The sequence below is a fragment of the Coffea eugenioides genome, chromosome 9 (assembly GCF_003713205.1).
Source record: "Coffea eugenioides isolate CCC68of chromosome 9, Ceug_1.0, whole genome shotgun sequence".
In the NCBI taxonomy this organism is placed as follows: domain Eukaryota; kingdom Viridiplantae; phylum Streptophyta; class Magnoliopsida; order Gentianales; family Rubiaceae; genus Coffea; species Coffea eugenioides.
This window is the reverse complement of record NC_040043.1, coordinates 42,749,725-42,775,898: the sequence shown is the minus strand read 5'-3', so window position 1 is coordinate 42,775,898 and position 26,174 is coordinate 42,749,725. Positions and strand designations below refer to the sequence as shown.

The following is a 26,174-nucleotide window of genomic DNA, read 5'->3' as shown; positions in this document are numbered from 1 at the left end:
TTTTAACTTGTCCATCCATTACCAAGTTTTTATGGATAAGAGACGAGGAAAATCTCTTAACTTTCCAGAGCTTGACTAGTATTTGCACAGGGATTGCTACTTGCAAGTGATAATCCGTGGCATTCTTCTACTATCTTCTCTCTCTTGTCACTTATGTAATTTTTACAAAAATTTTTACTTCTAATGCCAAAGTGAAATCATGATTAATTACCTGTTAAGATTACATGGAGTCAAGTACTTAAATTAATATGCATAAATAAATTAGAGTAAATTTTATATACACTGATAGTGTATACACTATCACGGTTGGATGTATGACACATATGCAAAATTTAGGTTTCAAATTCAAATTTAAATTATGTGTCATGTATCCAATGGTAAAAGTGTATAGACTGTCAGTGTATAGAGGATTAATCCAACAAATTAATACTGCAATTTATTTTTTGTGAATACATATAAACTTTTTATTGATGTAGAACTCGGAGCTTACAGGAGGAGGACTAATCCTCAGATTACATTTACATTTGGAGATACCATATTTCGAAATGTAGGCACAAAAAGACACAATAAAACTATTAGGGATAATGTATATCTCTGTAACAGAGTTAATGTATATCTCTGTAACAGAGTTGGTTATCAGTTTGAATTGGTAAATAGATATCTAGCTGATTAGGCGTTATCCTTAGCTGTACTTGTATTCAAATAGGATCAGTAGCTATCGGTAGCGAGATCCACGGCTTGGGCTGTATGTATATATCCTTGACGAATGCGTAAGAAACAGGAATGAAAACTTCTTCCGCTGAAACCTTTTCATGGTATCAGAGCAAGAACCTTCTGTCAATTGAAAAAACATGGAAGGAGATGGAAAGAAAATAGTGTCGCCATACACCTTGTATGCCAATGATAATCCTGGAAATATAATCACCCAGGTACAGTTGAAGGAGGATAATTATGATGAATGGGCTAGAGCAATCCGAACTGCTCTCAGAGCCAAGAAGAAATTCGGATTCATTGATGGAACCATAGCACAGCCAGATGAAGATTCCGATGAATTAGAAGACTGGTGGACAGTGAATTCCATGCTTATATCGTGGATGATGAATACGATTGAGCCAACGGTGCGATCTACTTTGACACACAGGGAGATTGCAAAGAACTTGTGGGAAGACATTAAAGAATGTTTCTCAGTGACTGATGGTGCACGAGTGCAGCAACTGAAGACAGAATTAGCAAATTGCAAACAGCAAGGACTCTCCCTTATGAGTTACTATGCTAAATTGAAGCGACTGTGGGAAGAACTGGTGAATTATGATGCAATCTTTACGTGCAAGTGTGGGGGTTGTACGTGTAATGTGGCAACTGAATTAACAAAGAAACGAGAAGAAGAAAAACTTCATCAATTTCTGATGGGGTTAGATGATGCATATAGAACAGTGAGATCAAACATTTTGAGCACAACTCCAATGCCTGGTGTGAGCAAGGCGTATTCCTTGATGTGCCAAGAAGAAAGGGTTCGAAATATCTCCAGGGAAAAAGAGATTAACAACGAAGCGGCTAGCTTTATGGTTCAGGCCAAAACAGGAATCAAGGATAGGAGTGCCGTTTGTAAATACTGCAATCGCGAAGGGCATGATGCTGACGGATGTTTTCAGCTGATTGGATATCCCGATTGGTGGGGTGATCGACCTAAAATATCTGGTTCGGGTCGAGGAAGACAGACTGGAGGAAGAGGACGTGGCAAGATGTCAGGAAGAGGACGAAATGGGGCACGAGTTAATGCAGCTCAAGTAATTGAAGAATCCACTGCTGCAACAAAGGATTTTGCTACTCTTAAAGGACTGACAAATGAACAATGGGCAGCAGTTGTGAGTTTGTTGAACGCTTGCAACTCAGAATCAGGGAGTAATGAGAAGATGACTGGTAAGGAAAACTTTATCTGGATAATTGATTCTGGCGCTACACAACATATGACAGGAAATTCGAGCTGTCTATCTAGCTTGAACCAGATATTAGGCTGCCCCATTGGCTTGCCTAATAGAGAACAGGTGCTGGCATTGCAAAAAGGGTCGATTCGGATGGGACAAAATATTCAATTAGACAATGTTCTTCATGCTCCGGGATTACATTGCAATTTAATCTCAGTATCACAATTGGTTGATGACTCAAAATGTAATGTGTTGTTCACTGATAAGCTTTGTTTGATACAGGACCGCACTTCGAGGATGGTGATTGGAGCGGGTGAACGATGCAAGGAGCTTTATTACTTCAAGAAGGAGACGCCAGTCCAAGCACTTCAAACTCGGACGTTGGATTCATGTGATCTTTGGCATCGGAGAATGGGGCACCCGTCTTCAAAGGTCGTAGGTTTAATTTCTGGGGTTAAGATTCAATTAGGTTCAAATGAAACTTGTGATGCTTGTTTCAAAGCTAAGCAAACGAGAGAAGTATTTTGTTCTAGTGATAGTAGAGCTAGTGAAACATTTGAATTGATTCATTGTGACTTGTGGGGACCATATCGAGTCTCGAGTTCTTGTAATGCATCTTATTTTCTTACGATTGTTGATGATTTTTCGAGATGTGTGTGGATATATTTGATGATAGATAAAACTGAAGTTGGCCATATTTTGCCAAATTTTGTTGCTATGGTTCAACGACAATTTGTTAAGAATGTTAAGATAGTTCGTAGTGATAATGGCAGTGAGTTCGTCAGTTTGAAGGGATATTTCTCTGCTAAAGGGATAATCCATCAAACGTCATGTGTGGGAACGCCCCAACAAAATGGACGAGTGGAAAGAAAGCATCGACATATACTGAATGTGGCTAGAGCTTTACGATTTCAGGCCAACTTACCAATCAGATTTTGGGGAGAATGTGTGTTAACTGCTGGATATCTGATTAATCGTACCCCTTTCTCAATTACTAGGAGGAAAAACACCTTATGAAGTGCTATATGGTCACTTGCCTGATTATCGGTCAATTCGTACATTTGGTTGCTTGTGTTATGCACAGAGTTTGAGTCGTACGAAGGATAAATTTGCTCCTCGAAGCCGGAAGTGTATCTTTGTGGGTTATCCGTTTGGACAGAAAGGTTGGCGGCTGTATGATTTAGAAACACGAAAGTATTTTGTGTCTCGGGATGTTGTATTTTGTGAAGATGAGTTTCCATGTGCAGTTGACCACACACCTGATCATGTTCGAACCTGTACGGATAATTCCATAGATGATTACCTTGAAGAGGAGGTAGTAGGTCAGACAAGAGACAAGGAAAAGGAGCAGCCTGCTCATGTTCGTGAAACTCATGAGCGTTTAGATTGTGTGCCGCATGACAATGCCAACGTAAGGCAGGGAGGTGTAACAATTGAACCTCGAATGGAGAACGTAGAGACAGTAGAAGGTGTGACAGCACTTGGTCGTGGCCTTCGTTCCAAGAAAGTCTCTACACGGCTGAAGGATTGTGTGACTTATGCAGTTCAAAGTGCAAGCCCCTCTGCAAGTTCAGCCAATCCATCATCATTCTCAGGTACGTCTTATGACTTAGCTCAATATGTTGATTACACAAAGTTCTCACCAGGTCATCAAGCTTTCTTGGCAGCCATCACAACCAATTTTGAGCCAAGATTTTATCATCAAGCGGTTAAAGATGTCCGATGGAGAGAAGCTATGCAAAAGGAGATTGATGCACTCAAACAAAATGGCACATGGACTCTTGTTGACTTACCACCAGGGAAGAAAGCAATAGGAAGCAAATGGGTGTACAAAATTAAGTATAATTCTGATGGGACCATTGAACGATACAAGGCGCGATTGGTAATTCTTGGCAACAACCAGGTTGAAGGGATTGACTACAATGAAACCTTTGCACCAGTAGCAAAAATGGTTACGGTCCGTACATTTCTCTCTGTGGCAGCAGCTAAAGGATGGGGACTTCATCAAATGGATGTTCATAATGCCTTTCTCCATGGAGACTTAGCCGAAGAGGTTTACATGAAGCTACCTCCTGGATTCCACACTGACCAACCCGGGAAGGTGTGTCGCTTGAGAAGGTCCCTTTACGGTTTACGACAAGCACCACGTTGTTGGTTTGCAAAATTGGCTGAAGCTCTAAAACGGTATGGTTTTCTTCAGTCACAGTCTGATTATTCCTTGTTTACCTTGATACGAGATGGGATCCAGTTGGCTGTGTTAGTGTATGTGGATGACCTTATTATAGCTGGAAACAAAACGCATTTGATCAATGCATTCAAATCATACTTGCGCAAGTGTTTTCACATGAAAGATTTAGGTGTTTTGAAGTATTTTTTGGGCGTTGAAGTAGCTCGAAATGCTGACGGGATTTTCTTGTGTCAACGGAAATATGCTTTAGATATCATTAATGAAGCAGGATTGTTGGGTGCTAAACCTTCGAAGTTTCCTATGGAGCAGAATCATTCTCTCGCTTTAGCCAAAGGTGATTTGCTGCAGGATCCTGATCAATACCGAAGGCTGGTAGGACGTTTGATTTACTTGAGCTTAACTCGGCCTGAGCTGTCCTATGGTGTGCATATTTTGGCACAATTTATGCACCAGCCACGGAAAGAGCATTGGGAGGCAGCCTTGCGCATAGTCAGATACTTGAAAGGTAGTCCAGGACAAGGCATTTTACTCAAAGCTGATTGCAATCTTGAACTGAAAGCTTATTGCGATTCGGATTGGGGAGGTTGTCCATTAACTCGGAGATCACTTACAGGTTATTTCATCTTTCTTGGGACCTCTCTGATTTCATGGAAGACCAAGAAACAACATACGGTTTCTCGCTCTTCTGCTGAAGCGGAATATCGCTCCTTGGCCGCCACGGTCTGTGAATTGAAATGGCTAAAGGGTTTGTTATTGTCTTTGGGAGTGCATCATGATCAATCTGCTGGAGTATTTTGTGATAGCCAAGCTGCGATGCATATAGCTGCAAATCCTGTCTTTCATGAACGCACCAAACACATCGAAGTTGATTGCCATTTTGTTCGCGATGAAATCCAGAAAGGTATGATCAAAACGGTTTATGTTCGAAGTCATGACCAGTTAGCAGACATTCTAACCAAAGCTTTGGGTCGAGATCAGTTTGAGTTTCTTCTTCGCAAATTGGGCGTTCGTAATCCTCACGCTCCAACTTGAGGGGGGGTATTAGGGATAATGTATATCTCTGTAACAGAGTTAATGTATATCTCTGTAACAGAGTTGGTTATCAGTTTGAATTGGTAAAGAGATATCTAGCTGATTAGGTGTTATCCTTAGCTATACTTGTATTCAAATAGGATCAGTAGCTATCGGTAGCGATATCCACGGTTTGGGCTGTATGTATATATATCCTTGACGAATGCGTAAGAAACAGGAATGAAAACTTCTTCCGCTGAAACCTTTTCAAAAACTAGTAATATTCCTTCTCAAAACACCTGGAAGAAAGTCTCCTTTCTAAAACCACATCCCATAATAGCACTAACAACTTGAATGGTTATAGGCATAGCACACTGAAACACAACAAAATACAAATGTTAGTAAGTGTTCTCTAAGGAAAAAGAAAACCCCTTTCATCCTCCATTGCTCATTGGATGCAGAATAAACACTTTCCAAAGACTCAGAATATTTTTGTTTCTGTACATATTATGGTATGAAAAAAAAAAAAAACATGAACGCATGATTAGGAGTTACTTACATTTAATTTATGTAAGACAAATTGGTTCAAGTATATAATTATGTCTTTCGCAGCAAAGAAAAAAATTAGAATTGACATTTCAAACATTGTTGCTATGAAAATTTATTTTGATGCTTGACAGGGATGTAGAAGTAGAATTTTTTATTTGAATGGAGGTTATGTGGTATGTATCCGAATATGCTAGTATTAGAAAAAAATAATGTTTGGACTTGCAAGAAATATTAACAAAAAAATTTATATGATTATATCCACTATCTTACTATTTCTATAGAAATTTTGATATCTTAGATCAAGAAACTATAGATAATAATATTCAATCCTGATTTTCTATTTAAGCACTCGGATTCATTTGTTCATAGAGGATTATAGCATAACTAAACCTACATGCTTAGTTTTGAGCACTTATGTGCTTATTATCAAATGCAAGTAATTATGGATAACCAGCTAATTGAGTTGTGGTACCTTATTGCAGAATAAGAAAAAACAGAATATAAGTGCTTTTGTACATATACTTACTCAATGGAAATTCCTCCGTAGCCGAGCAGTCTTCAATGCGATCATAACCCAAATTCTGTCATAGGCATTTTCCAAAAATCTGAAGAATGCATCGCGCCATGACTTTGATAGAGCAATTATTGGGCACATTTTGCACTGTTATTTTGTCATAATTTTGGCTACTTACTGTGCTAAATATTGAGATTTTGCTAATATTTCATATTTGTATGAATTATAGGTGATTGGTGTAAAAAGTGTTTTCACGAGGCAAATATCCAGAAGACTCTCTATTTCATGGCGTGCCCATGCCAGAAACTGAAGAGTTACACCTAAAAACCGGACACGCGAGATTGGTTGCAGCGCAAAGTGGGCAATTAGGAGGTTGGGTCCACGTGAACCAGACTGATAGGTTATAATTTGTTACTACATTTATAATTATTTTTTCCCTTGATTTTAGCCAAATATTGTTTTAATTGTCGGATTCTACTTATATTTGATTAATGGTGCCAATTGTAGGAAAAAGAGCAAAACGTGATTAAAAGTGGCAATTTTCCAATTCATTGGATGGCGGCACGTTTGGGGTTGGTTTCCAAGTCCGAGTCGAATTCAAAGCAATTTTTGAAGGAAGATTTTGAAGATTTTAATCTTCATTATTAGTTTTAATATTGGATTAGAAAACTTGGAATATTTTCTTTTATGGTTTCTTTTCCTATTTAGGAGATTAGTTTTATTTGCTAGTAGACTTCAATTAGGAAACAAAAAATAATAAGGGAAGCCAGATTCCCGTTTGATTAGGACTTCAGCCAAAAAAACAAGAAAAAGAGCCGTGACTCTTTGGGAAAAGGAGAAGGCCGGATCCCGCGTGATTAAGAGTGGAAGGCAGCAACAAATTCGGGAGGAACAATTCGGCTGGGACTTAGGTCTTTGTACTTTTCCTTTTTAGCCGAGGGGAGGACAATTGCTTTGATTTTGATTTTCGTCTTTTACTTTTCTTCCTTGGCCGATTTGGCCAGGAACAATTTGGTAAGATTCAGATAGCTTTTTCGCATGGCTGTTCTCCATTAATGGAGGACTAACCTCCTAATTCTAGTCAAGGGACAACTGAAGATTTGGTTCTGCAATTACTGTGAGATCGAATTTACTTTAATCGCTTCCTCATTTGTTGATATTTATATATTCCCTGCTTTTAATTACTATAGCTCGTGTGAATGATTGATTAGTGTGCAATAATTAATTCTTCATATAGGCTATTTTGCTAGTTAGGGGTAATGGAATCCGTAATTGTTCGTTATCCCTATCTCAGTAGCAACTGGCGTAATTGGGTTTATGTCAGGAGAACATACGATCTAGCTTAAACAAATCCTCGTAGCGTGTTTGTTAGTTAGGATTGGGTCTTTCTAATTATTAATGCAAACCAGAAATTAAATCATACGGTCGTACCTAGGGTTGTTTTTGGGTTAGGAAAATAGTTAATGGTCGTACCTTGACTATCGATAAATTAAGGAAGGGTTGGTTGTTTATCGCGTGCATGACAACTATAATTGATCTGTTAATAAATGTTGGAACTATTTTTGCATCAATGATCAGTGCATGAACCATTTCTGAAATGTACCCTTGGCTAGAACTCTCCTAATTATTTTTTTTAATTAATTACTTTTCTGCATTTAATTCATTTAGTTAGCATTTAATCTTGAAAATCCCCATTTGTCCTGACTCGAAAAGAAATAAATTTTCTCGCTAGTTCCTGAGGAGACGACCCTGCTTACCACTGTCTACTAGCTAGTGAATTCAGTTAAATAATTAATTCAAATATATCGGATTAAGCAAACTCTTCGGGAACATGGTGAATCAAGTAACCCATTGCACACCTAGAGTCCCTGCTCCAGTACTAGAATTGATTATTGACTGTTTCAGGTGGTAGTTAGGTTTTATTTATTATTATTGCACAGGTTCGACACCTGTCACAGACGCATGGGAATAAAACCCAAAAAAGGCAAAGCTTTGCAGCGACTCTTTGTGAATTGCTCCTGGCGGCTACAAAAGGCCAAAAACAAAAAGAAAGCGAGATTCACATTTTAATTGATAGATTAGCTGTTAGCTTTTGCTTTTTAGGGTCAGACGTCTTCTTTTTCTTTGGACTTTTCGCACTAGCTTTAGACAATTGGGGAGTAGTTTTCGTTTGTGAACCCTGGAAGACGAATTGAAGTCTGCCGTCTTTGTTTCATTTATCTGAGATGCCTGTCGTGAGACAGGGGCTTTTACCTTTTGCTTTGGTACAAACACGAAACAAAGTGAAGCTAAAATTTTTCTTCGGGTCCGTTGTTATTCCGTCTCTCCCAGATTATTGATAAATAATTGGATGATATCAATTAAATCACGGTAGAGTGATATGATGAGAAGCGGCTAGTTTTCTCCTCTACCCAAAGGTCGACGCGAGGGCGCGGTTCATAACATCTGTGAGATCCAATCGAATTTTTATTATTTCTTTCAATTCATTATTATTCATGCGTTTCCTAGATTAATTGCTCATGAGTATTTTATTAATTGAGTATCAACGGCCAGATATTTAATTTAATATAATAGCTTACTGCCACGTTAATTAAATTGAATCCGTAATTGTTCGTTTAGTTGATAACTAGTGGCAACCATCATAATTGGTTTTATGTTGGGAAAACGTAAGATCTGGCTTAACTAAACCCTCTTAGCGTGTTTATTGGTTAGGGTTGGGTTCTTCTAGTTTTAATGCAACTGGATAATTAAATTTCTACGGTCGTACCTAGGGTTGTTTTCTGGTTAGAGAAGCAGTCAATGGTCGTACCTTGACTGTCGAAAAAGTAAGGAAGAACTGGTTGCCAGAGTTTGTTGATAACTATAACCAATCTAGTAATAAGTAATTGAATTATCTTTGCATCGATGATCAGTTGAATGGACCGTGTCTGAAAAGTTGTACCTTTGGCTAGAGTCGTATTGGTTATTGATTACTTTCTATTTATTTCTATTAGTTGCTTTATTAGTTAGTTAATTAGTTATTTCATATTATCTAGAAACCCCCCATACTTCGGATTCTAAAAGAAATAAGTTATCCACAATCCCTGTGGATTCGACCCTACTCACCGCTATATACAAAATCTGTATTTTTCTCAAGTAGGTAATTATTATTGCACAGGCTCGACACCTACCAATTTTTGGCGCCGTTGCCGGGGACTGGTGCCTGATTAATTTGTTTCTTTTTGAGTTTATCTTGTTTTTATTTTTTTTATTTTTATTTTTTTTATGGTTGCTGACATTTCGTATTTTGGTGATAGACTGAATTTTATTTCTACGAAAGGAAATGAGGCTTGTGTTTGTTCTGATGATCAATATTCAGATTCACTAAGCTTTCTTATAGACAAAATGGCTGCTGCAACTTGTGGGATTTGTTATGCCACAGATCATTCAACCAGTATTTGTTTTGAATATCAAGATTACCTGAATGCCTATCTCAATAAGTTTGAAAGTTTTTCACCCCAATCTCGAACGTGGCATGACCCTTATTCAAATAGGTATGATCAAAGATGGTGTGACAACTCCAATTTTAATTATGCACCAGAGCCAACCGATTTTCAACATCAATATCAACAGCAACAGCCATTGTCGATGTCAGAATTGCTCTCCCAGACTAACATCGACCTTGAAGAGGATGAGAGTGCAATTATCCTGACAAATGACATGGTACTGCAAGAGTTTCAAGAAGAAGAAACTAAAGATGCAGTTGAAAAGAAAGTTGAAGTGCAAGAATTGAGACCCCAACATCAAATGGTTCAAGTGGATGAATCCAGTGAACAATCTCCAAATGCGGTGACATTTCCTCCAGTCCTTAATCAATATTTACCTAACTCTTATTCTTGAATTCCTGTTAGTGAAATCGATTTTATTATACCAGAAGATTTTGGGTTTCATGACAGGAATAAGTTAAGAGTTACGATGAAAAAATATCTCGAACTAATAAGTGTTCGTGATGGAGGAGTAAGTGAAGAACTAATATTCTTATCGACTTGTTTAGAGCCAGCTACTAATCCAGGGAAGACCATACCTCATGTGCTCAAGGATTACTCTATTTACGAGAGATATCAGAGATACATAGAAGATGAAGCATTGAGACGAGCCACATGATTTTATCCTCCGTGAATAAACATGATGATGTTTAGCCAAAAACATTAAAGAAAGGCGTTGCTTGGGAGGCAACCCAAGGCTTCTTTTGTTTTAATTTTCTTATATTTTTGAAGTTTTTGTTAAGTATTAGTGTCATTTAGTGGGTTGTTATTTTGTGGCAAGAAGCTGGCAGTTAGACATGCCCACGCTAGGTCGTCACACCTAAGAAATGAAGTTTTGGAATTGACGGTCAGAAGACTATAATTTCCAAGGCGTGCCCACGCCTTCCAACCCTTCCGATAACGAAAGTCAAAAAGAAAAAAAATATTTCCTAGCCCCACTTTTCTAATTTTTTTTCTTCTTTATCCTGTCTTGTCTAATCCCTTTTCACTTTGTTTTAGCTTCAGTCTTCTCCTTCCTGTTCGTGTTGCGTCCGTCGCCGCCACTCCGCCTTGCGTCCGCCTCCGCCACTCCACCTTGTGCATGCAGCCGCCTCACCCTCCTCCACCTTAGTGTCTCGCTTTCCCTCCCCGGTGGTCAGGGATGTTTCTCTTCTTTTCTCCTAATACTTCATTTATCTTTTCTACATTGAGGACAATGTAGGTTTTAGGTGTGGGGGAGTGGCTTCCATTATTTCTTTTTGCTTTGTTACTCTAAAAAAGAAAAAAACAAAAAACAAAAAATTGGAAAAAATGAAAAAAAAAATGAAAACATTGTAGTTAGTCGGCTTTTTGTTTATTTCTATGCTTGTTAATGCTGGAGCATGTTGCTGTGATGAATGACACAATCAATGTGCATGAGTATGTGGGTAAATATACTAGCTATGCATTTTGTTTTCCCTTGGCAGTGTTGTTGAGTGTTGAATATACTGGACTTGACCCATTTTTGAAACTTTTGGGAGCTTTTGAGCCTTATATGAGCACATTATTCTTGTTTGCTCTATTTTTGTTTAATTGAGTGGGTATCATGCATGGTATCGGCATTCTAGAACTTGCTATTTTGTACATGTCAAGACCACATTTTGTTGAATTGGATGCATTTGAAATGATAAGGGCATTTAGGATTTAACCTTCTTTGACTTTCTAAAAACCATGCCTTCATCTTGTCTCCCCGTAGTGAATCTATTTGAGTTTTTATCCTTCGCTATTGTTTGATTAGTCGTGTTTGATAACCCATGACCTTTTTAGACTTTCTTGTTTAATCTTGTGTCGTCAAGAGATGTTTGAATTCCGTTGTTTGTGCAAGGCAAATGAATCTAAGGTGACAAGTGTTGTCGGAATAGAAGTTGTATGGTGTTCTGTGCATCTGAGATAAAAAAAAAAAGGAAGGGGGAGAAGTCGGCAATGAGCTGGTAGGCAGAAGACTCCAACCTGCAAGGCGTGCCCACGCCTTGCAAGACATCTGCTCCATTAAAAAAAAAAGAAAAAAAAAACTCGTGAGCAGAAGACTCCGGCCTACAAGGCGTGCCCACGCCTTGCAAGCCGCTTGTTCAAAAAAAAAACAAAAGAAAAAAAAAAGAAAAGGGGAAGAGTTTCGATACTTGCACAGTGAAAATGGCAAATGAAAATGCCTTGCTCGTGAAATTTCTGTGATGAAGCGTTGTGGTGATGTGGTGGATATTAGACATTCTCTTGACACACTACACCCTATTTTTACCTTCTTATCCCGCCTTTTACCTAAACCCCATGACAACTTTATTAAAATCCCTTTGATTTGTGTATTTAGTTCACTTGCGAGTGGTGGAGATGTGATAAATGTGCAAGCCTATGGTAATGCCATTCCGGAATGTTGATTTGAGCGTTTCTAGTATTCATATATTTTCTTTGAATTACCACTTGTCCGGTGTGCTCTAATTTTGGCAACATTGTCAGGGATCTGAGATGTTTGTGTTAGTATAAATTACTACATGACCTTTGCTCTCTTGGTTGTACTTCTGAGCTCCGAAATGCTTGAGGGCAAGCATTGTTAGGTGTGGGGGGATTTGATAGAGCAATTATTGGGCACATTTTGCACTGTTATTTTGTCATAATTTTGGCTACTTACTGTGCTAAGTATTGAGGTTTTGCTATATTTCATATTTGTATGAATTATAGGTGGTTGGTGTAAAAAGTGTTTTCACGAGGCAAATATCCAGAAGACTCTCTATTTCATGGCGTGTCCACGCCAGAAACTGAAGAGGTACACCTAAAAGCCAGACCCGCGAGATTGGTTGCAGCGCAAAGTGGGCAATTAGGAGGTTGGGTCCACGTGGACCAGACGCATGGGATTAAAACCCCAAAAAAGCAAAGCTTTGCAGGGACTCTTTGTGAATTGCTCCTGGTGGCTACAAAAGGCCAAAAACCAAAAGAAAGCGAGATTCACATTTTAATTAATAGATTAACTTTTAGTTTTTGCTTTTTAGGGTCAGACGTCTTCTTTTTCTTTGGACTTTTCGCACTAGCTTTAGACAATTGGGGAGTAGCTTTCGTTTGCGAACCCTGGAAGACGAATTGAAGTCTGTCGTCTTTGTTTCGTTTATCTCAGACGCCTGTCGTGAGACAGGAGCTTTTACCTTTTGCTTTTGGTACAAACACGAAACAAAGTGAAGATAGAATTTTTCTTCGGGTCCGTTGTTATTCCGCCTCTCCTAGATTATTGGTAAATAATTGGATGATATCAATTAAATCACGGGAGAGTGATATGATGAAGAGCGGCTAGTTTTCTCCTCTACCCAAAGGTCGACGCGAAGGCGCGGTCCATAATATCTATGAGATCTAATCGAATTTTCATTATTTCTTTTAATTCATTACTATTCATGCATTTTCTGAATTAATTGCTCATGGGTATTTTATTAATTGAGTATCAACGGCCAGATATTTAATTTAATATAATAGCCTACTGCCACGTTAATTAAATTGAATCCGTAATTGTTCGTTTAGTTGACAACTAGTGGCAACCACCATAATTGGTTTTATGTTGGGGAAACGTAAGATCTGGCTTAACTAAACCTTCTTAGCGTGTTTATTGGTTAGGGTTGGGTTCTTCTAGTTTTAATGCAACTGGATAATTAAATTTCTACGGTCGTATCTAGGGTTGTTTTCTGGTTAGAGAAGCAGTCAATGGTCGTACCTTGACTGTTGAAAAAGTAAGGAAGAATTGGTTGTCAGAGCTTGTTGATAACTATAACCAATCTAGTAATGAGTAATTGAATTATCTTTGCATCGATGATCAGTTGAATGGACAGTGTCTGAAAAGTTGTACCTTTGGCTAGAGTCGTATTGGTTATTGATTACTTTCTATTTATTTCTATTGGTTGCTTTATTAGTTAGTTAATTAGTTATTTCATATTATCCAGAAACCCCCCATACTTCGGACTCTAAAAGAAATAAGTTATCCACAGTCCCTGTGGATTCGACCCTACTCACCGCTATATACAAAATCTGTATTTTTCTCAAGTAGGTAATTATTATTGCACAGGCTCGACACCTGTCAGACTTCTTGAATTGAAGGATTCCCAAAACTCCCACGACATCAACACTGAATCCCGGTCCAAAACCGGCATAAAACCATGAAAAATCAGACTCGCTGTGACCTTTACTATCAAGAATAGGTCCATTTTCTGTCGGCAATTCGTCTGCAGGGCAGCTATTGAGTGGCTTCCCACAGAGTCCAATATTTCCCTCATAGATGGATGGATCAGTCAAGGTCTGAAGTTGATTTCCAGATGGTATTGGTCCTGATAGCTTATTGTATGACAAATTCAGGGAGCTTAATGAGTTTAAACCAGACAAGCTTGGAGGGATTTCCCCGTTGAGTTCATTCGTCGATACATCAAGTGTTTCAAGTTGCTTCAAATTGCCAATCTTCTGGGGGATCCTCCCATTTAGATGGTTTATTGAAAGGTTCAAAATTTGCAACCCAACGAGATCCATTATCTCATCAGGGATTTCACCAACTAAATTATTTGCTGAGAGGATAATCGATTTAACAGACAATAAGTTATTTGAATACTCAAGTTCTCTTCCTCCCTTCAAGTTTAGAAGTATTAATTCAAAATAATTTCTCATTAGCAAGTCAGCTGATGCTGCTTCTCTTGACACCATCATTGTGAAGTTATTAAAGCAGTGAGGAATAGATCCTGATAAATTATTGTGTGCTAGGTTGAGCACCTGAAGATGTAAGAGTTGGCAGAATTTATCAGGAATACCTCCATGGAAATTATTTGACTCGAGTCTCAGAAACTTCAAGTCCGATAACCTTTCCCCAATCCACACTGGTATAATATCCTGTATTCGATTTTCTCCGAGATCAAGGGTTTGCAATCTTATCAGGTTTTGCATTGAAGATGGAAGCTTCCCATCAAATTTATTTCCACTCAAATGCAGAGTACCAAGTTCCTCCAAGTTACCTAGTGAACTTGGGATCTGACCACATAGGTTGTTATCTAACAAACTTAGGGCGACCAAATGTCGCAAGTTACCCAAGCACAAAGGAATGCTTCCAGACAAATGGTTGTTGGATAGATCTAAAACCATTAAAGTTTTCAACCTGCACAAGTCTTCTGGGATACTACCTATGAAACGGTTGTGACCGAGGTAAAGAGACTCTATTTTTATAGCCTCTTTATCAACATCGGCAACTGCTGCATAAAATAATAATAATAATAATCAGCTACTATTTCCTGCAAATGCACTTCGTGAAAGATCCAAATTCAAAATACCTGTTGCAAATGACTTTAGAGATCCTTCCAAATTGTTACGGCAGATATCTAAGGCTTTAAGATAATTAAAATGCAGTCCAAACCAGCTGGGTATGGCATCCGAAATGCTCACATTTTGCATGAATAACACTTCAATCTCCTTTTAGGTCCGGAGCCAATTTGGAAACTGGGGCCCTGTTTCGATAGAATCCATCGTAATGTGCCTTAGTTGGAAAGGAGGAACCCAAGAGGAGCTCACGTGCAGAGAGAGGAAGTTATAAGAAATGTACAAACTATTTAGCTCTCTGAGTTTCACAAAATGGTGTTCAGATAGTACACCAGTTAATGAATTTCTATCTACTTCTAGGGTCCGTTTGTTTCGGGTGAAAATATTTTCCTAATTTCCCGTGTTTGGTTGCACAAAAGTTACTGAAAACATTTTCCTATGTAAAATATTTTCACTCATCTTATGGAAAACAACTTCCCTTCCAAACTTACTGAAGTTGTTTTCCGAAATGCATGCATCCCGCCAGTAGTATGTTCCAAACTTACTGAAAACATCTTATAGTATGTTCTTTTTTTTTTAGTGTAAACAGAAGGACTCGAACCCATGACATCTTCCTTACACTCCCTCCCCCGTACCACCCAACCCTCCCCCAGTATATTCAAAATAAAAAAAAACCTCATCCTGCTCATCCTATGCTAGTAATTAATTATGTATAATAGGGACATTCTTTTCTAGAGAAATTTTCAGCAGTGAGAGTGCAAGATATATGTCACAATAAGCATTGCATGTGATTGATATTTGACACTAAATGGCCAGCAATTTGTTTATTGTTTAAGGAGATATTTTTTATTCATATATACATTTCTCTCCAAGATTTTTTAAAGTTAAACAATGAGATAAATTTTCTTATTTTGCATGGGAAGAAGTATGTAGTTATAATGTGTAGAAAGTAAAGATAGAGATAAAAGTGAAAATATTTCAAAAGTTAAACAAGCACCAGAAAAATAAAGTAAGAAATATTTTTAATAAGCTAACCAAACACCTGAAAATGATGAAAGGGAAATGATTTTCATGGAAAATTACTTCCGCGGAAAATATTTTCCCAAGGAAAACATTTTACTTCCAACCAAACAGACCCCTAATGTTTGTAACTTGGTGAGTTCCCAAAGACTTGAAGGAATCGTCCCATTTAACTCATTAAAGAACAAATATAGTCCAGTTAGTTTCCGAAGCTGACCTATTTCATTTGGTATTGACCCTTGCAAGTTATTTTCAGTCATCTGCAAACTAGTAAGACTGCTAATGTTGCAAATGGATTTCAATGTTGAAGTATCAAAGCAGTTTCCATACAGATTGAGTTTAACTAGAGATCCCATTTGCTCAAATGTATCATGAACCTCACCACCTAGATAACAAAAACGAAGATTAAGATCTTGGAGGCCCGTAAGGTTACCCAGCCAAGGAGCGATGGTGGGGTTGATAAATTGATTGGCACTGAGATCCAAGGAAGAAAGAGATGTGGAATTGACATGTAAAAGATGAGGAATGGTAAGTCTACAACCCTCTAAATCTAGTGCTTTTAGCAAAGGAAGCATGTTAATTGCGTTGAACACATCTTGAGCACCCGAAAGGTCTACACTGTTTAGGGACAGGGTTTCAAGAGAAGAGAGCCTAGCGACCCATTCAAGATCATTACTTGTCAATTTATTCTGAATAATTCCACCTAAAACAACACCAATATCTAAGTACCTTAAATGCGAGAGATTTCCCAAATGATGGGGAACTTCACCAACAAACCCTGCATCCGAGAGATTGAGGTATCTCAATTCTTTGAGCAATCCAAGAAATGTGGGAATCCGGATTCCCGAAAAATTATTCAAGCTCAGGTCCAAGTGCCGCAGATTGGTCAAATTGACCAAAGATGGGCTTAACTGATGACCTGCCAGGCAAGATCTGCAATGATACCAATGACTATAAATTTCGAATCCAGGTTGCTCCGAATTGCATAGATCGAGTTTCACCACATGGCCAGTTACTTTGTTGCAACTGATTCCATCCCATGAACAATAGTTTTCTCCAATCCATGACGATAGACGATTTGATTCATCTGTCAAGCTATCTCTGAACTGAAGAAGAGCTTGTCGTTCACTTTCAATGCAGGTGAAATTTGAAGAGTGAGCTTGTCCAGTGAAGCCAAGTGGAATTTGGCTGGTGACCAAAATAGTTATGAATAAGAACAAGGACAACAATGAAGAAGTAGTATCAAGAAAATTCGGATGCCTCATTGGATTTCTTTGGTACATTGGTTATTTGATGAAACAAGGTCAGATGGGTGGTACCATTTATACGAGTGATAAAGCATCAGCTGCGGCTGTTAATGTTCGTAAGAAGGTGATAAAACCACACAACAGCCGTTGCGAAAGTCTCACAGCTGTTGAGCACTTTCTCTTTTCTGATGCTGACAATTTCCAGAATGAAAAGTTGTTAGAAAATTTTAATATCCGAATTTGGCAATGGCATGGACCAACTGATTTATGATGAGCTTGGATTAATCAACCAAAGGTTCCCCCAACATTTAAGGGGGAGTAAAACAGAATATGATTTTTATTTCTTTGTTTCCTGCAAATTCTTGAGAAATGTGCTATCTTTGTTAGCCCAAATAAATTGATGCAGATCTGTATTGTTTTTCCTCCAATGAAAACATCATTTAACATCATAATAAACTTTTTTATGTAACTAAAACATCTGAGTTGCCTTTCAACCATCAAAAAGTGGAGGTTAGAAGAAAAACGACGAGAAATGGACAATTTCAAGTCTGCATTCCAAAACAAGAGAAAGAAGGAAGTCCTACATACATTGTCATGATATCTTGAAAATATGCGGGCGTGCTGTTCTGCCGTGAATGGAAGGCAGTCGTGACATACATGCCACACAATTTAGTAGGTAGGATATCAATTTGGTGTTAGAATTGACCTGGTGATTCACTTCATTATTAAAAGAAAATCAGTTTTGTTCCTCACTTTTACAGTTTAGATTAATATGAGAATGTTTAACAAGAAAATCATCAAATTAATCAATATCTGTCAAATATCCTAAACTTGAAAGGCTGAAATTAACCAAAAAAATGGGAATTACAAAATCAAAGAAATGAGGGATGGTTGTAGTGTTTTGGGAAAACTCGAAAACTTATATAATAAATGACAAAATTATGATTAGCTTTGTTGAAAATGTAAATTAGGTGATACGGGGCATTATTTACATAACTATGAGATCATTGATTTGAGTCTTAAACTCTTTCCTTTCCCTCCTCCTCCGATGTAAGGTTTGGAGCCTCTTATTAAAACAATTTAAAAATTGTAATTAGCTTTTTTTCCCCCTTTTTCCATGCACTAAGACACAGGATAAGTAACCCAAAAAAGAAGGGTGAGCCCATTACAAGACACTTGTATTATCAGCCACCCTTGATTGTGCCTTTGCATTAAATGTACAATTTTTGTAGACAAAATATTTCCTGGCGGGCTTTTTTTATCCATTGTCCTATGGGCTAAGAATAAAAGAACCCATCCCAATTACCCCCAAAGCACAAAGCTTGGATTATAGGTTATACATGCTCGGTTCTATGCTATAAGCACACCACCCTAATATCCACCATATGTATATAGAATTATCCATAAAAATAAAAGAGCAAACATAAAACAATTTTGTCATACAAAAACGTACCTGAAAGATGGAAGTTCTGCGTTTAAAATTTTATTAAAGTATAGGTACAAGAAAAAGTTATTTCCACTTTACCTTCTTGAACTTGGGGCTGAGTAATTGTTTGTCCCCCAAGTTCAAGATAATTAGAACTTCTTAATTAATTAATTAAGTGGTTCTAAATTGTCTAGACAAAACATACTCCAAACAAAAAAGTGATAAGTTGTGTTAAAATGCAAGAATTTTTTTTGTACTTTTGTTATGTTAAAATAATTCTTTTATCGTATCCACAGATGTTAACAAGGGAGCAAAAGAAGCTATTGAAGATTGTGCTAAAATTTATTTCTTTTTCTCAAATAAATTTGTTTTTCTTAGACAAATTTTTTATATTGTATTTTTATATTTATTTTTGTGGTTCATTCTTGTTTTATTTTTAAATATCTATGCTCAAAAAAATTAAATCATATATATTACCAATAAATATAACATTTTAATAACATCATTAATGAATAAATCAACATAAGGTCAATTTTATAAATTATATAAAATTCAATATTCAGTTGTCTATAACTATACAATAGGCTTACTATATTCAGTGTTTTCAAATAATAAGTCATATCAAATTCAGATTTAATAGTTCAGTAACTTAATAAATTTCAAATTTCAAATTTTAGACCTCAGATTTTGGTTGATACGAGTTAATACATGTTTATCAAACGCACCTTGAGTCTATTAGTTGATACATGTCGGTGAGTTTTGATATTTCAATTGCTAAAGAGGAAGACAATTTGAATTGGAGCTCGTGAAAATGGATCTTGAATTAATTTGCCAAAGAAAAATTCTTATTTTGATTATCAAAATATTTAAATGAGACTTTCGGCCATTGAGTTGTATAAACGTATCCTTTGATCCTGTAACCATACCAAGGCTGGCTTCAATATGTCCAATTAATTGCCAGATTGAATTGGGCAAGTTTATGCCATGAATACCTAATACTTAATAATGAGAACGTTATCGTTAATTATCAAGTAGTACTTAGAAGACGCAGCATTGGGTTTCTTTGGTATCGGTCTTTGATACAAAGCCCCAGTGACGGTTCTAAACCTGTTTAGTAGAAAGTCTTCGTGGAAACTAGTAGAAAACCATCAACCAAATGTTTGGTGGAAAAGGAGACAAATCGACGAGACGACTTGGAAGTCTTGGTGGAAACCTGTAACATCATGACAGAATTGTTAAGCATGGTTCTAAATGTTTGCCCAAAAAGGAGGCAAATTGATGAGACGACTTGAAGTCTTCGTGGAAACCTGTAACATTACGACAGAATTGTTAAGCATGGTTCTAAATGTTTGCCCAAAATGGTGGCAAATTGATGAGACGACTTGAAGTCTTCGTGGAAACCTGTAACATTATGATAGAATTGTTAAGCATGGTTCTAAATGTTTGCCCAAAAAGGTGACAAATTGATGAGTCTTTGTTGATGCCTGTAACATCATGACAGAATTGTTAATTGTGGTTCTAAATGTTTGCCCAAAAAGGTGGCAAATTGATGAGACGACTTGAAGTCTTCGTGGAAAGCTGTAACATTACGACAGAATTGTTAAGCATGGTTCTAAATGTTTGCCCAAAAAGGTGACAAATTGATGAGTCTTCGTTGACGCCTGTAACATTTGACAGAATTGTTAATTGTGGTTCTAAATGTTTGCCCAAAAAGGTGGCAAATTGAGACGACCTGAAGTCTTCGTTGAAACCTGTAACATTATGACAGAAATGTTAAGCACGGTTCTAAAAGTTTGGTGGAAAAGGTGACAAATTAAGGAGGTTATATATGCCTTTTGAAACTATGGAAGGGTTGTATAAAAAATCATTAAATCATAGAAGAGTAAAGTGTATTTTACCCAATATATAATGACCTCTTCTACTGACAAGCATGACTAGATACATACTACTATTTCACAAGATTAAACTTTTAAATTTCACAAGATTAAACTCTAAAAAAGTTTTATCAGGTGATTTTTTACACAATTTAAAAGTTTTATCTGGTGATTTTTTACACGATTTACTTGTTTTATTACAATTTCATGAGTGACGCTCCCATAATGTTCTTGTTTAATTAGTTAATTAGGAGTCAGATCGATTCTAGATAGTGGTGCTACCACGATGGTCCTTAATTAAAACTACAAAATAAATTTAAATATCAAATTGATCAGAGATAAAAGTTTGGAATTAAAGCGGTACCAACAAAAAGTTCAAAAATGAAATTGGCCATTTTCCTTTTTGAAATCCAGGTAGTTCTAATTTGGCCAGGGTCGTAATATGGTTGGAAAAGACAAACGGCAAAGGCATTCTCGAGGAAAAAGATGACCATCTTCTAAAATTGCAACTTTAGTCCTTGAAGAAAATTGCATCAATACATTTTCACTTAATAAGTGATAACTAAATTACCAATCTAACTTTTATGACTGCGAAGTACGAGAGAAATTTAAATATTTCACTCTAACTTAATACCATAAAGAGATAAAAAGTAGTTTTTAAACTACAGAGAGTTTATATGAGCATCCCTTTGACCACAAATCATTTTGGTATTTAATCCTAGAACATGTAATTAAGAACAAACGTTTCCTTTGCTAAATCAATGTAATTCATGAGAATATAACCCATCTATTATGCATCTTATCCTATGGCATCTTCAAGTTTAGACAATACTGTTGGGTTGCTCCAACTGCTGCGTTTGGATGGCGGGATCATGGCCACCATACAATTCCTCCAAACGTTTCAAATCCTTCAGCACGCTTTCTTGCATGCCATCATACCTCAATGATATGAATTCGACCTCCACGATCTTCCACCTCAAGACCATCAAGAAAATTCCAGCCGCAACGACGAGGAAAGTATGAAAAGGGAGACCAAATAGACTCACAGCACATTCCAAGCTTGCAGTAACAAGGAAATGAAAAATCCCAAAATCAGTGCAGCGCTGGACGTTCGCGAGATTCCCCAGCCAGGCAATAGCCAAAGACAAGAAAGATAACATGAGAGGGATAGATTTGGCTTTGAAGTAGTATTGGACAAAAGCAGTTCCCAAACATCCCAGTATAATTTAGAGGATTTTTCGATGTTTATAAGCGTATGCTGCCATAGATGATGATCCCTCTAATTTCTTCAACGTAGAATCTAACAGTAATAGGGAACTTGGAATGGATGCATGAACCAATATCAAACTCAAATGTGAACCCCAGAAACTTGGAGATATAAGAACGGATAAAGTTGATAGCACTAGAGCTTGAATGAAAAACCAGAAAATTGTATGACGAGGATACACCCTTAAAGGACCAGCAAAACCGGTTAAGAAGTTTCCCATGGCCTGAGAATATTTGAATCCCTGAGTAATTGGTTTTGAGCCCAGTAACAGCCATAATACAGCAGAGACTAGCACCGCAGCTGCCATTGCTGTGTTCCATCTGTGTCCTGAAGTTGTAAAGTATGCCAAAAATGCCAAAGAAGTTAAAGGAGTATGAACTGTCGTGAAACCTCCATTAAAGTTCAGGAAAATTTTGTTACTTTGAGAAGTTTTAAGCGTATGATCATGCTCCAATAGAGGTCGACAAAGGAATGCATAAGTAGCTGAACAGCTAACTGATAAAACAATCCAACCCTCCAACAATCCAATCCAATACTCAACCAAATCAGATACCGGGATGATTGCTCTGCGTAAAGCATATATTCCGGTTGTTGAGAAAACCAGGCTGACCACAAACCAGAAGGAAAAGTACCAAATTGATGAGAATCCCATGTGTAACAAGGAACAAAGGGATGTTTAGGTACAGATCTCTTTTCTGTTTACACTTTCTTTTCTTTTTTTTTTTTTGGTTTTTGTTGGGGGTGGGGGTGGTGGGGGAGGATATTGAGAAAGCAAAAACTGCAATGAATCAAAACAGAGAAGATTTTGACGCAGCTATCAGCAAGAAATTAGTTTTTTAACTATATGATATTACCTTCGGACTAAGAAGGCCTGGTGGAAGCTAAAATTGTATGGGGTCAAAAACTAAAATTCCACAAAAAAGAAAAGTATCTCTAAGTTTTAATAACAAATATGAAAATGTAGTGGATAAGTTTTTTAAATTCTCGCTAAAAAAATTCACAAAAATCAATTGGCATTGCCACAAGCGAAATGTTATTCCACAATAATTTTTGTTAAAATAACAAAATTTACCCCTTTTGAGTCCAAATTACATTTGGACTTCAGAACGGCAAGTTTGGCATATTATCCAAAATTTGTTGTGAAAATCAAATTAAACTTGTGGCACGGCATTAACACCAGCCAACATTATATTCTCAGTGGGATAGGGCTTGCATAACATTCTGAACCCAAATTTCAAACTAAGTCATTTTTGGCACCAAATGCTAATTCCATGAAGTTTTGAGAGATTCTTTGGTTAAGTTTGAAGCAGAAAACTATTCTATATATAACTCTTGTTAGAATAGAAAAGATTTTGAGCATACACAGTTTAAATATTGCCTCCAAAAGGATAAAATGTCTACATGATTAAGCATTAGGTGTATAACTGTTAATACAGTGAAAGACTCAGATAGGGTTTGTCATGGGGACCATTTTAGCAATTTCCCCAGGTGTAAAATTCAAACATAGCAGGCTTGTTTTCGCCCCTTGATCAATGTTTTTAAACTCGGACCGGTCAGTGAACCGGAGAGGCGGCCGGTATGCGGTCTGACCGGTCCGACCGGTTCAAAGGTCCACTGTTTTTTTTTTTTTTTTTTTTTTTTTGGTGTTAAGTACTAAGCAAGTTTCATTCTACACTTGAACTTTACCAACATAACTTAATTTAAGTTATGATAATAATAAATTTCTTAAAAGTTATACATAAAACATGGAATGATAAATATAATTAAAATATCATAATTCACCACAAGTTTTCATAAATTCATTATAAACATAAATAGATACAATCCAAATGTTCGCCAATTATCACAAATAAAAACACAAAAAATAAATAAATTAAATATTGAAATTCTTTTACAACCCTTAAAAAAATCCATGAAAGAGTTTAAGTTAAGACAAACCATTTGAATAGCAAACTTTTATCAGTGGCATGATAAACAACCACACCACCTTCACAATTTCATCAACTTAAGCTGAAAAAGTTAAAATTTTATTATAAAAATATAAATCTAATTGCTCAAACTAAAAAAAAACTAAAATTTTTTGAAAAACAAATATATAGTTAAACACATAAAAAATTAATTGCTACTAAACATTACTAATTAACATGTTATATTAAATTCAATGATCCTATACCATTAATTATTTTAAATTCAATTATCAATAGTTTCGATTATGTGTCAACTACCATATTTTTGACCAGCCCAATGTTATTTTTTGTAATTCCTACCCAATTCCTACACGGATGTGCACTACTTTTGCAAAAATTTCATCCTTAATTAATCAAATAAAAATAAAACAAAAATGAGGGAAACATATGAAAATTGAGGGGAAAAAGAAGAAAATGCAAAAAAATCAACTAAAGATAATAATATAGAAGAAAAAACCTTGAAAAGAAAAAAATTAAACTTACCAAGATGTTGGAAAACAACAAAAGTTGAAATTTTCAACTTGTTTACAATCTGCTAAAGATAATAACCTGATAATAATGGTGAAGACTTGAGAAAATCTTGTTGTGGATATTTGGGTTAAAAATGGTTAAGAAGAAAAAATTGAAAAAAAAATAAGAGAAGAACTTGATGTTTTAATATATTTTTTAGTCAAGTAGAATTCTCAACAAACTTAACTACAGTCTAGCGGTAAGATTGTCATATTTAAACTTGGAGACCCAGGTTCGAATCTTAGCTACACCATTCTTGATATTTTGTTGAAAAATTTAAAAAACTGCCGGTTCACGGTTCAAATCATAGCTATACCATTCTTGATATTTTGTTGAAAAATTTAAAAAATCGCCGGTTCACGGTTCTTAACGGTTCACACAGTTCGTCCGGGTTTCAACGGTTCCCCATGAACTTCCGGCTTTAGCATTAGACCGGACCGGTGACATGGCCGGTTCGCGGTCCAATCGGTCGAACCGGCCGGTCCGGTCCGGTTCTGAAAACATTGCCCTTGATAACACGGCATATTTGTGTCCCTTTGGTCAATGGAGGTGATAACTGATGGTTTGGTCAATGGAGTTGGTAACTGATGATTCTTGAAGACCATGCGGGTGAAAAAGTCAATATTGCCTTTGGTTTCATTTCCGCGTCATGATGGCTGACTAAGTCAGCCTGAAGTTATTCAGACGGTATATATATATATATATATATATATATATATATATATATCATAATGTTAATCACACTTCAATTATTTATTTTATCATACAATTTAATAAATAAAAATCATATTATAAAAATGATAGTGAGAGTAAGATTAATAAAAGAGAGTGCAATTAACATTTCTCTATCATTTTTCTTTTCTTGTTCTGGTTGATTTCGTATTAGACTGGAATCAAGTAGTTTTTCATTCGGAAAATTCAGTAACCAAGATGGTTCAATTTGCAATTCAGGATATTGTTAGAGGTGATGTACATCGTTGACATTAAACTAGCGGTAGAGAACTTGGATCAAGACGTCCCGCTTTACTAATTATTATACATTTTGTCAATACAAATTGGTTCAATTGATAAGAACGAGTCTTTTTTTAAATAAAAAAAAAAGTGATGTGTTCCAATCATGATGTTGATGCAATGACTACCTGCCAAAACATTCCATAAAGGATCTTCTACTCCACTTCATATATCATTTCCTATTCCACCATCTATTAAATGGCTATGTATGCTTTTTGAACATTTCATTTTAATTTTTTTTCTTGTCCCTTTGAGTTCTAACATTACTAACAGACTAAAAAAAGCAAATTTTGACTAAAAAAATGGATTTTTTAATAATTTTTTGTTATTTTTGTATTATCTATTATTATGTAGCCTATTGTATTTTATAGCCTACCCAATAAATAATTGTTGGAATTCAAAGGAATAAGAAAAAAATTAAAATAGAATATTGTATTTTAATAGGTGTTGAGATAGGGAATGGTACATAAAGTAGGAAGTCCCAGTGACGGTTTATCAAGTAGTACATAAAGTAGGAATATCGTTAATTATCTAGTACTTAGAAGATGCAGCATTGGGTTTTTTTGTATCGGTCTTTGATACAAAGCCCCAGTAACGGCTCTAAACCTGTTTAGTAGAAAGTCTTCGTGGAAACTAGTAGAAAACCATCAACCAAATGTTTGGTGGAAAAGGAGACAAATCGACGAGACGACTTGGAAGTCTTGGTCGAAACCTGTAAGTCTGTAACAGAATTGACGAGTCTTCGTCGACGCCTGTACCATTACGACAGAATTGTTAATTGTGGTTCTAAATGTTTGCCCAAAAAGGTGGCAAATTGATGAGACGACCTGAAGTCTTCGTTGAAACCTGTACCATTAT

General features: G+C 36.5%; 2 protein-coding genes across 2 annotated transcripts; both read right to left on the bottom strand.

The window, feature by feature from the left end:
* Window positions 1-6,008: 6,008 nt before the first annotated feature.
* LOC113782639 (receptor-like protein EIX2) lies at window positions 6,009-15,344 on the bottom strand. The gene is made up of 2 exons (XM_027328513.1): window positions 13,784-15,344; window positions 6,009-6,302 (listed from the first exon to the last, which is right to left on the bottom strand). Exons 1-2 carry the CDS (start codon window positions 14,821-14,823, stop codon window positions 6,200-6,202), a joined length of 1,143 nt encoding a protein of 380 aa, XP_027184314.1. The 5' UTR covers window positions 14,824-15,344; the 3' UTR covers window positions 6,009-6,199.
* LOC113782637 (receptor-like protein EIX1) lies at window positions 14,956-17,279 on the bottom strand. Its single transcript, XM_027328512.1, has 2 exons — window positions 16,232-17,279; window positions 14,956-15,062 (listed from the first exon to the last, which is right to left on the bottom strand). Exons 1-2 carry the CDS (start codon window positions 17,277-17,279, stop codon window positions 14,956-14,958), a joined length of 1,155 nt encoding a protein of 384 aa, XP_027184313.1.
* Window positions 17,280-26,174: the final 8,895 nt, after the last annotated feature.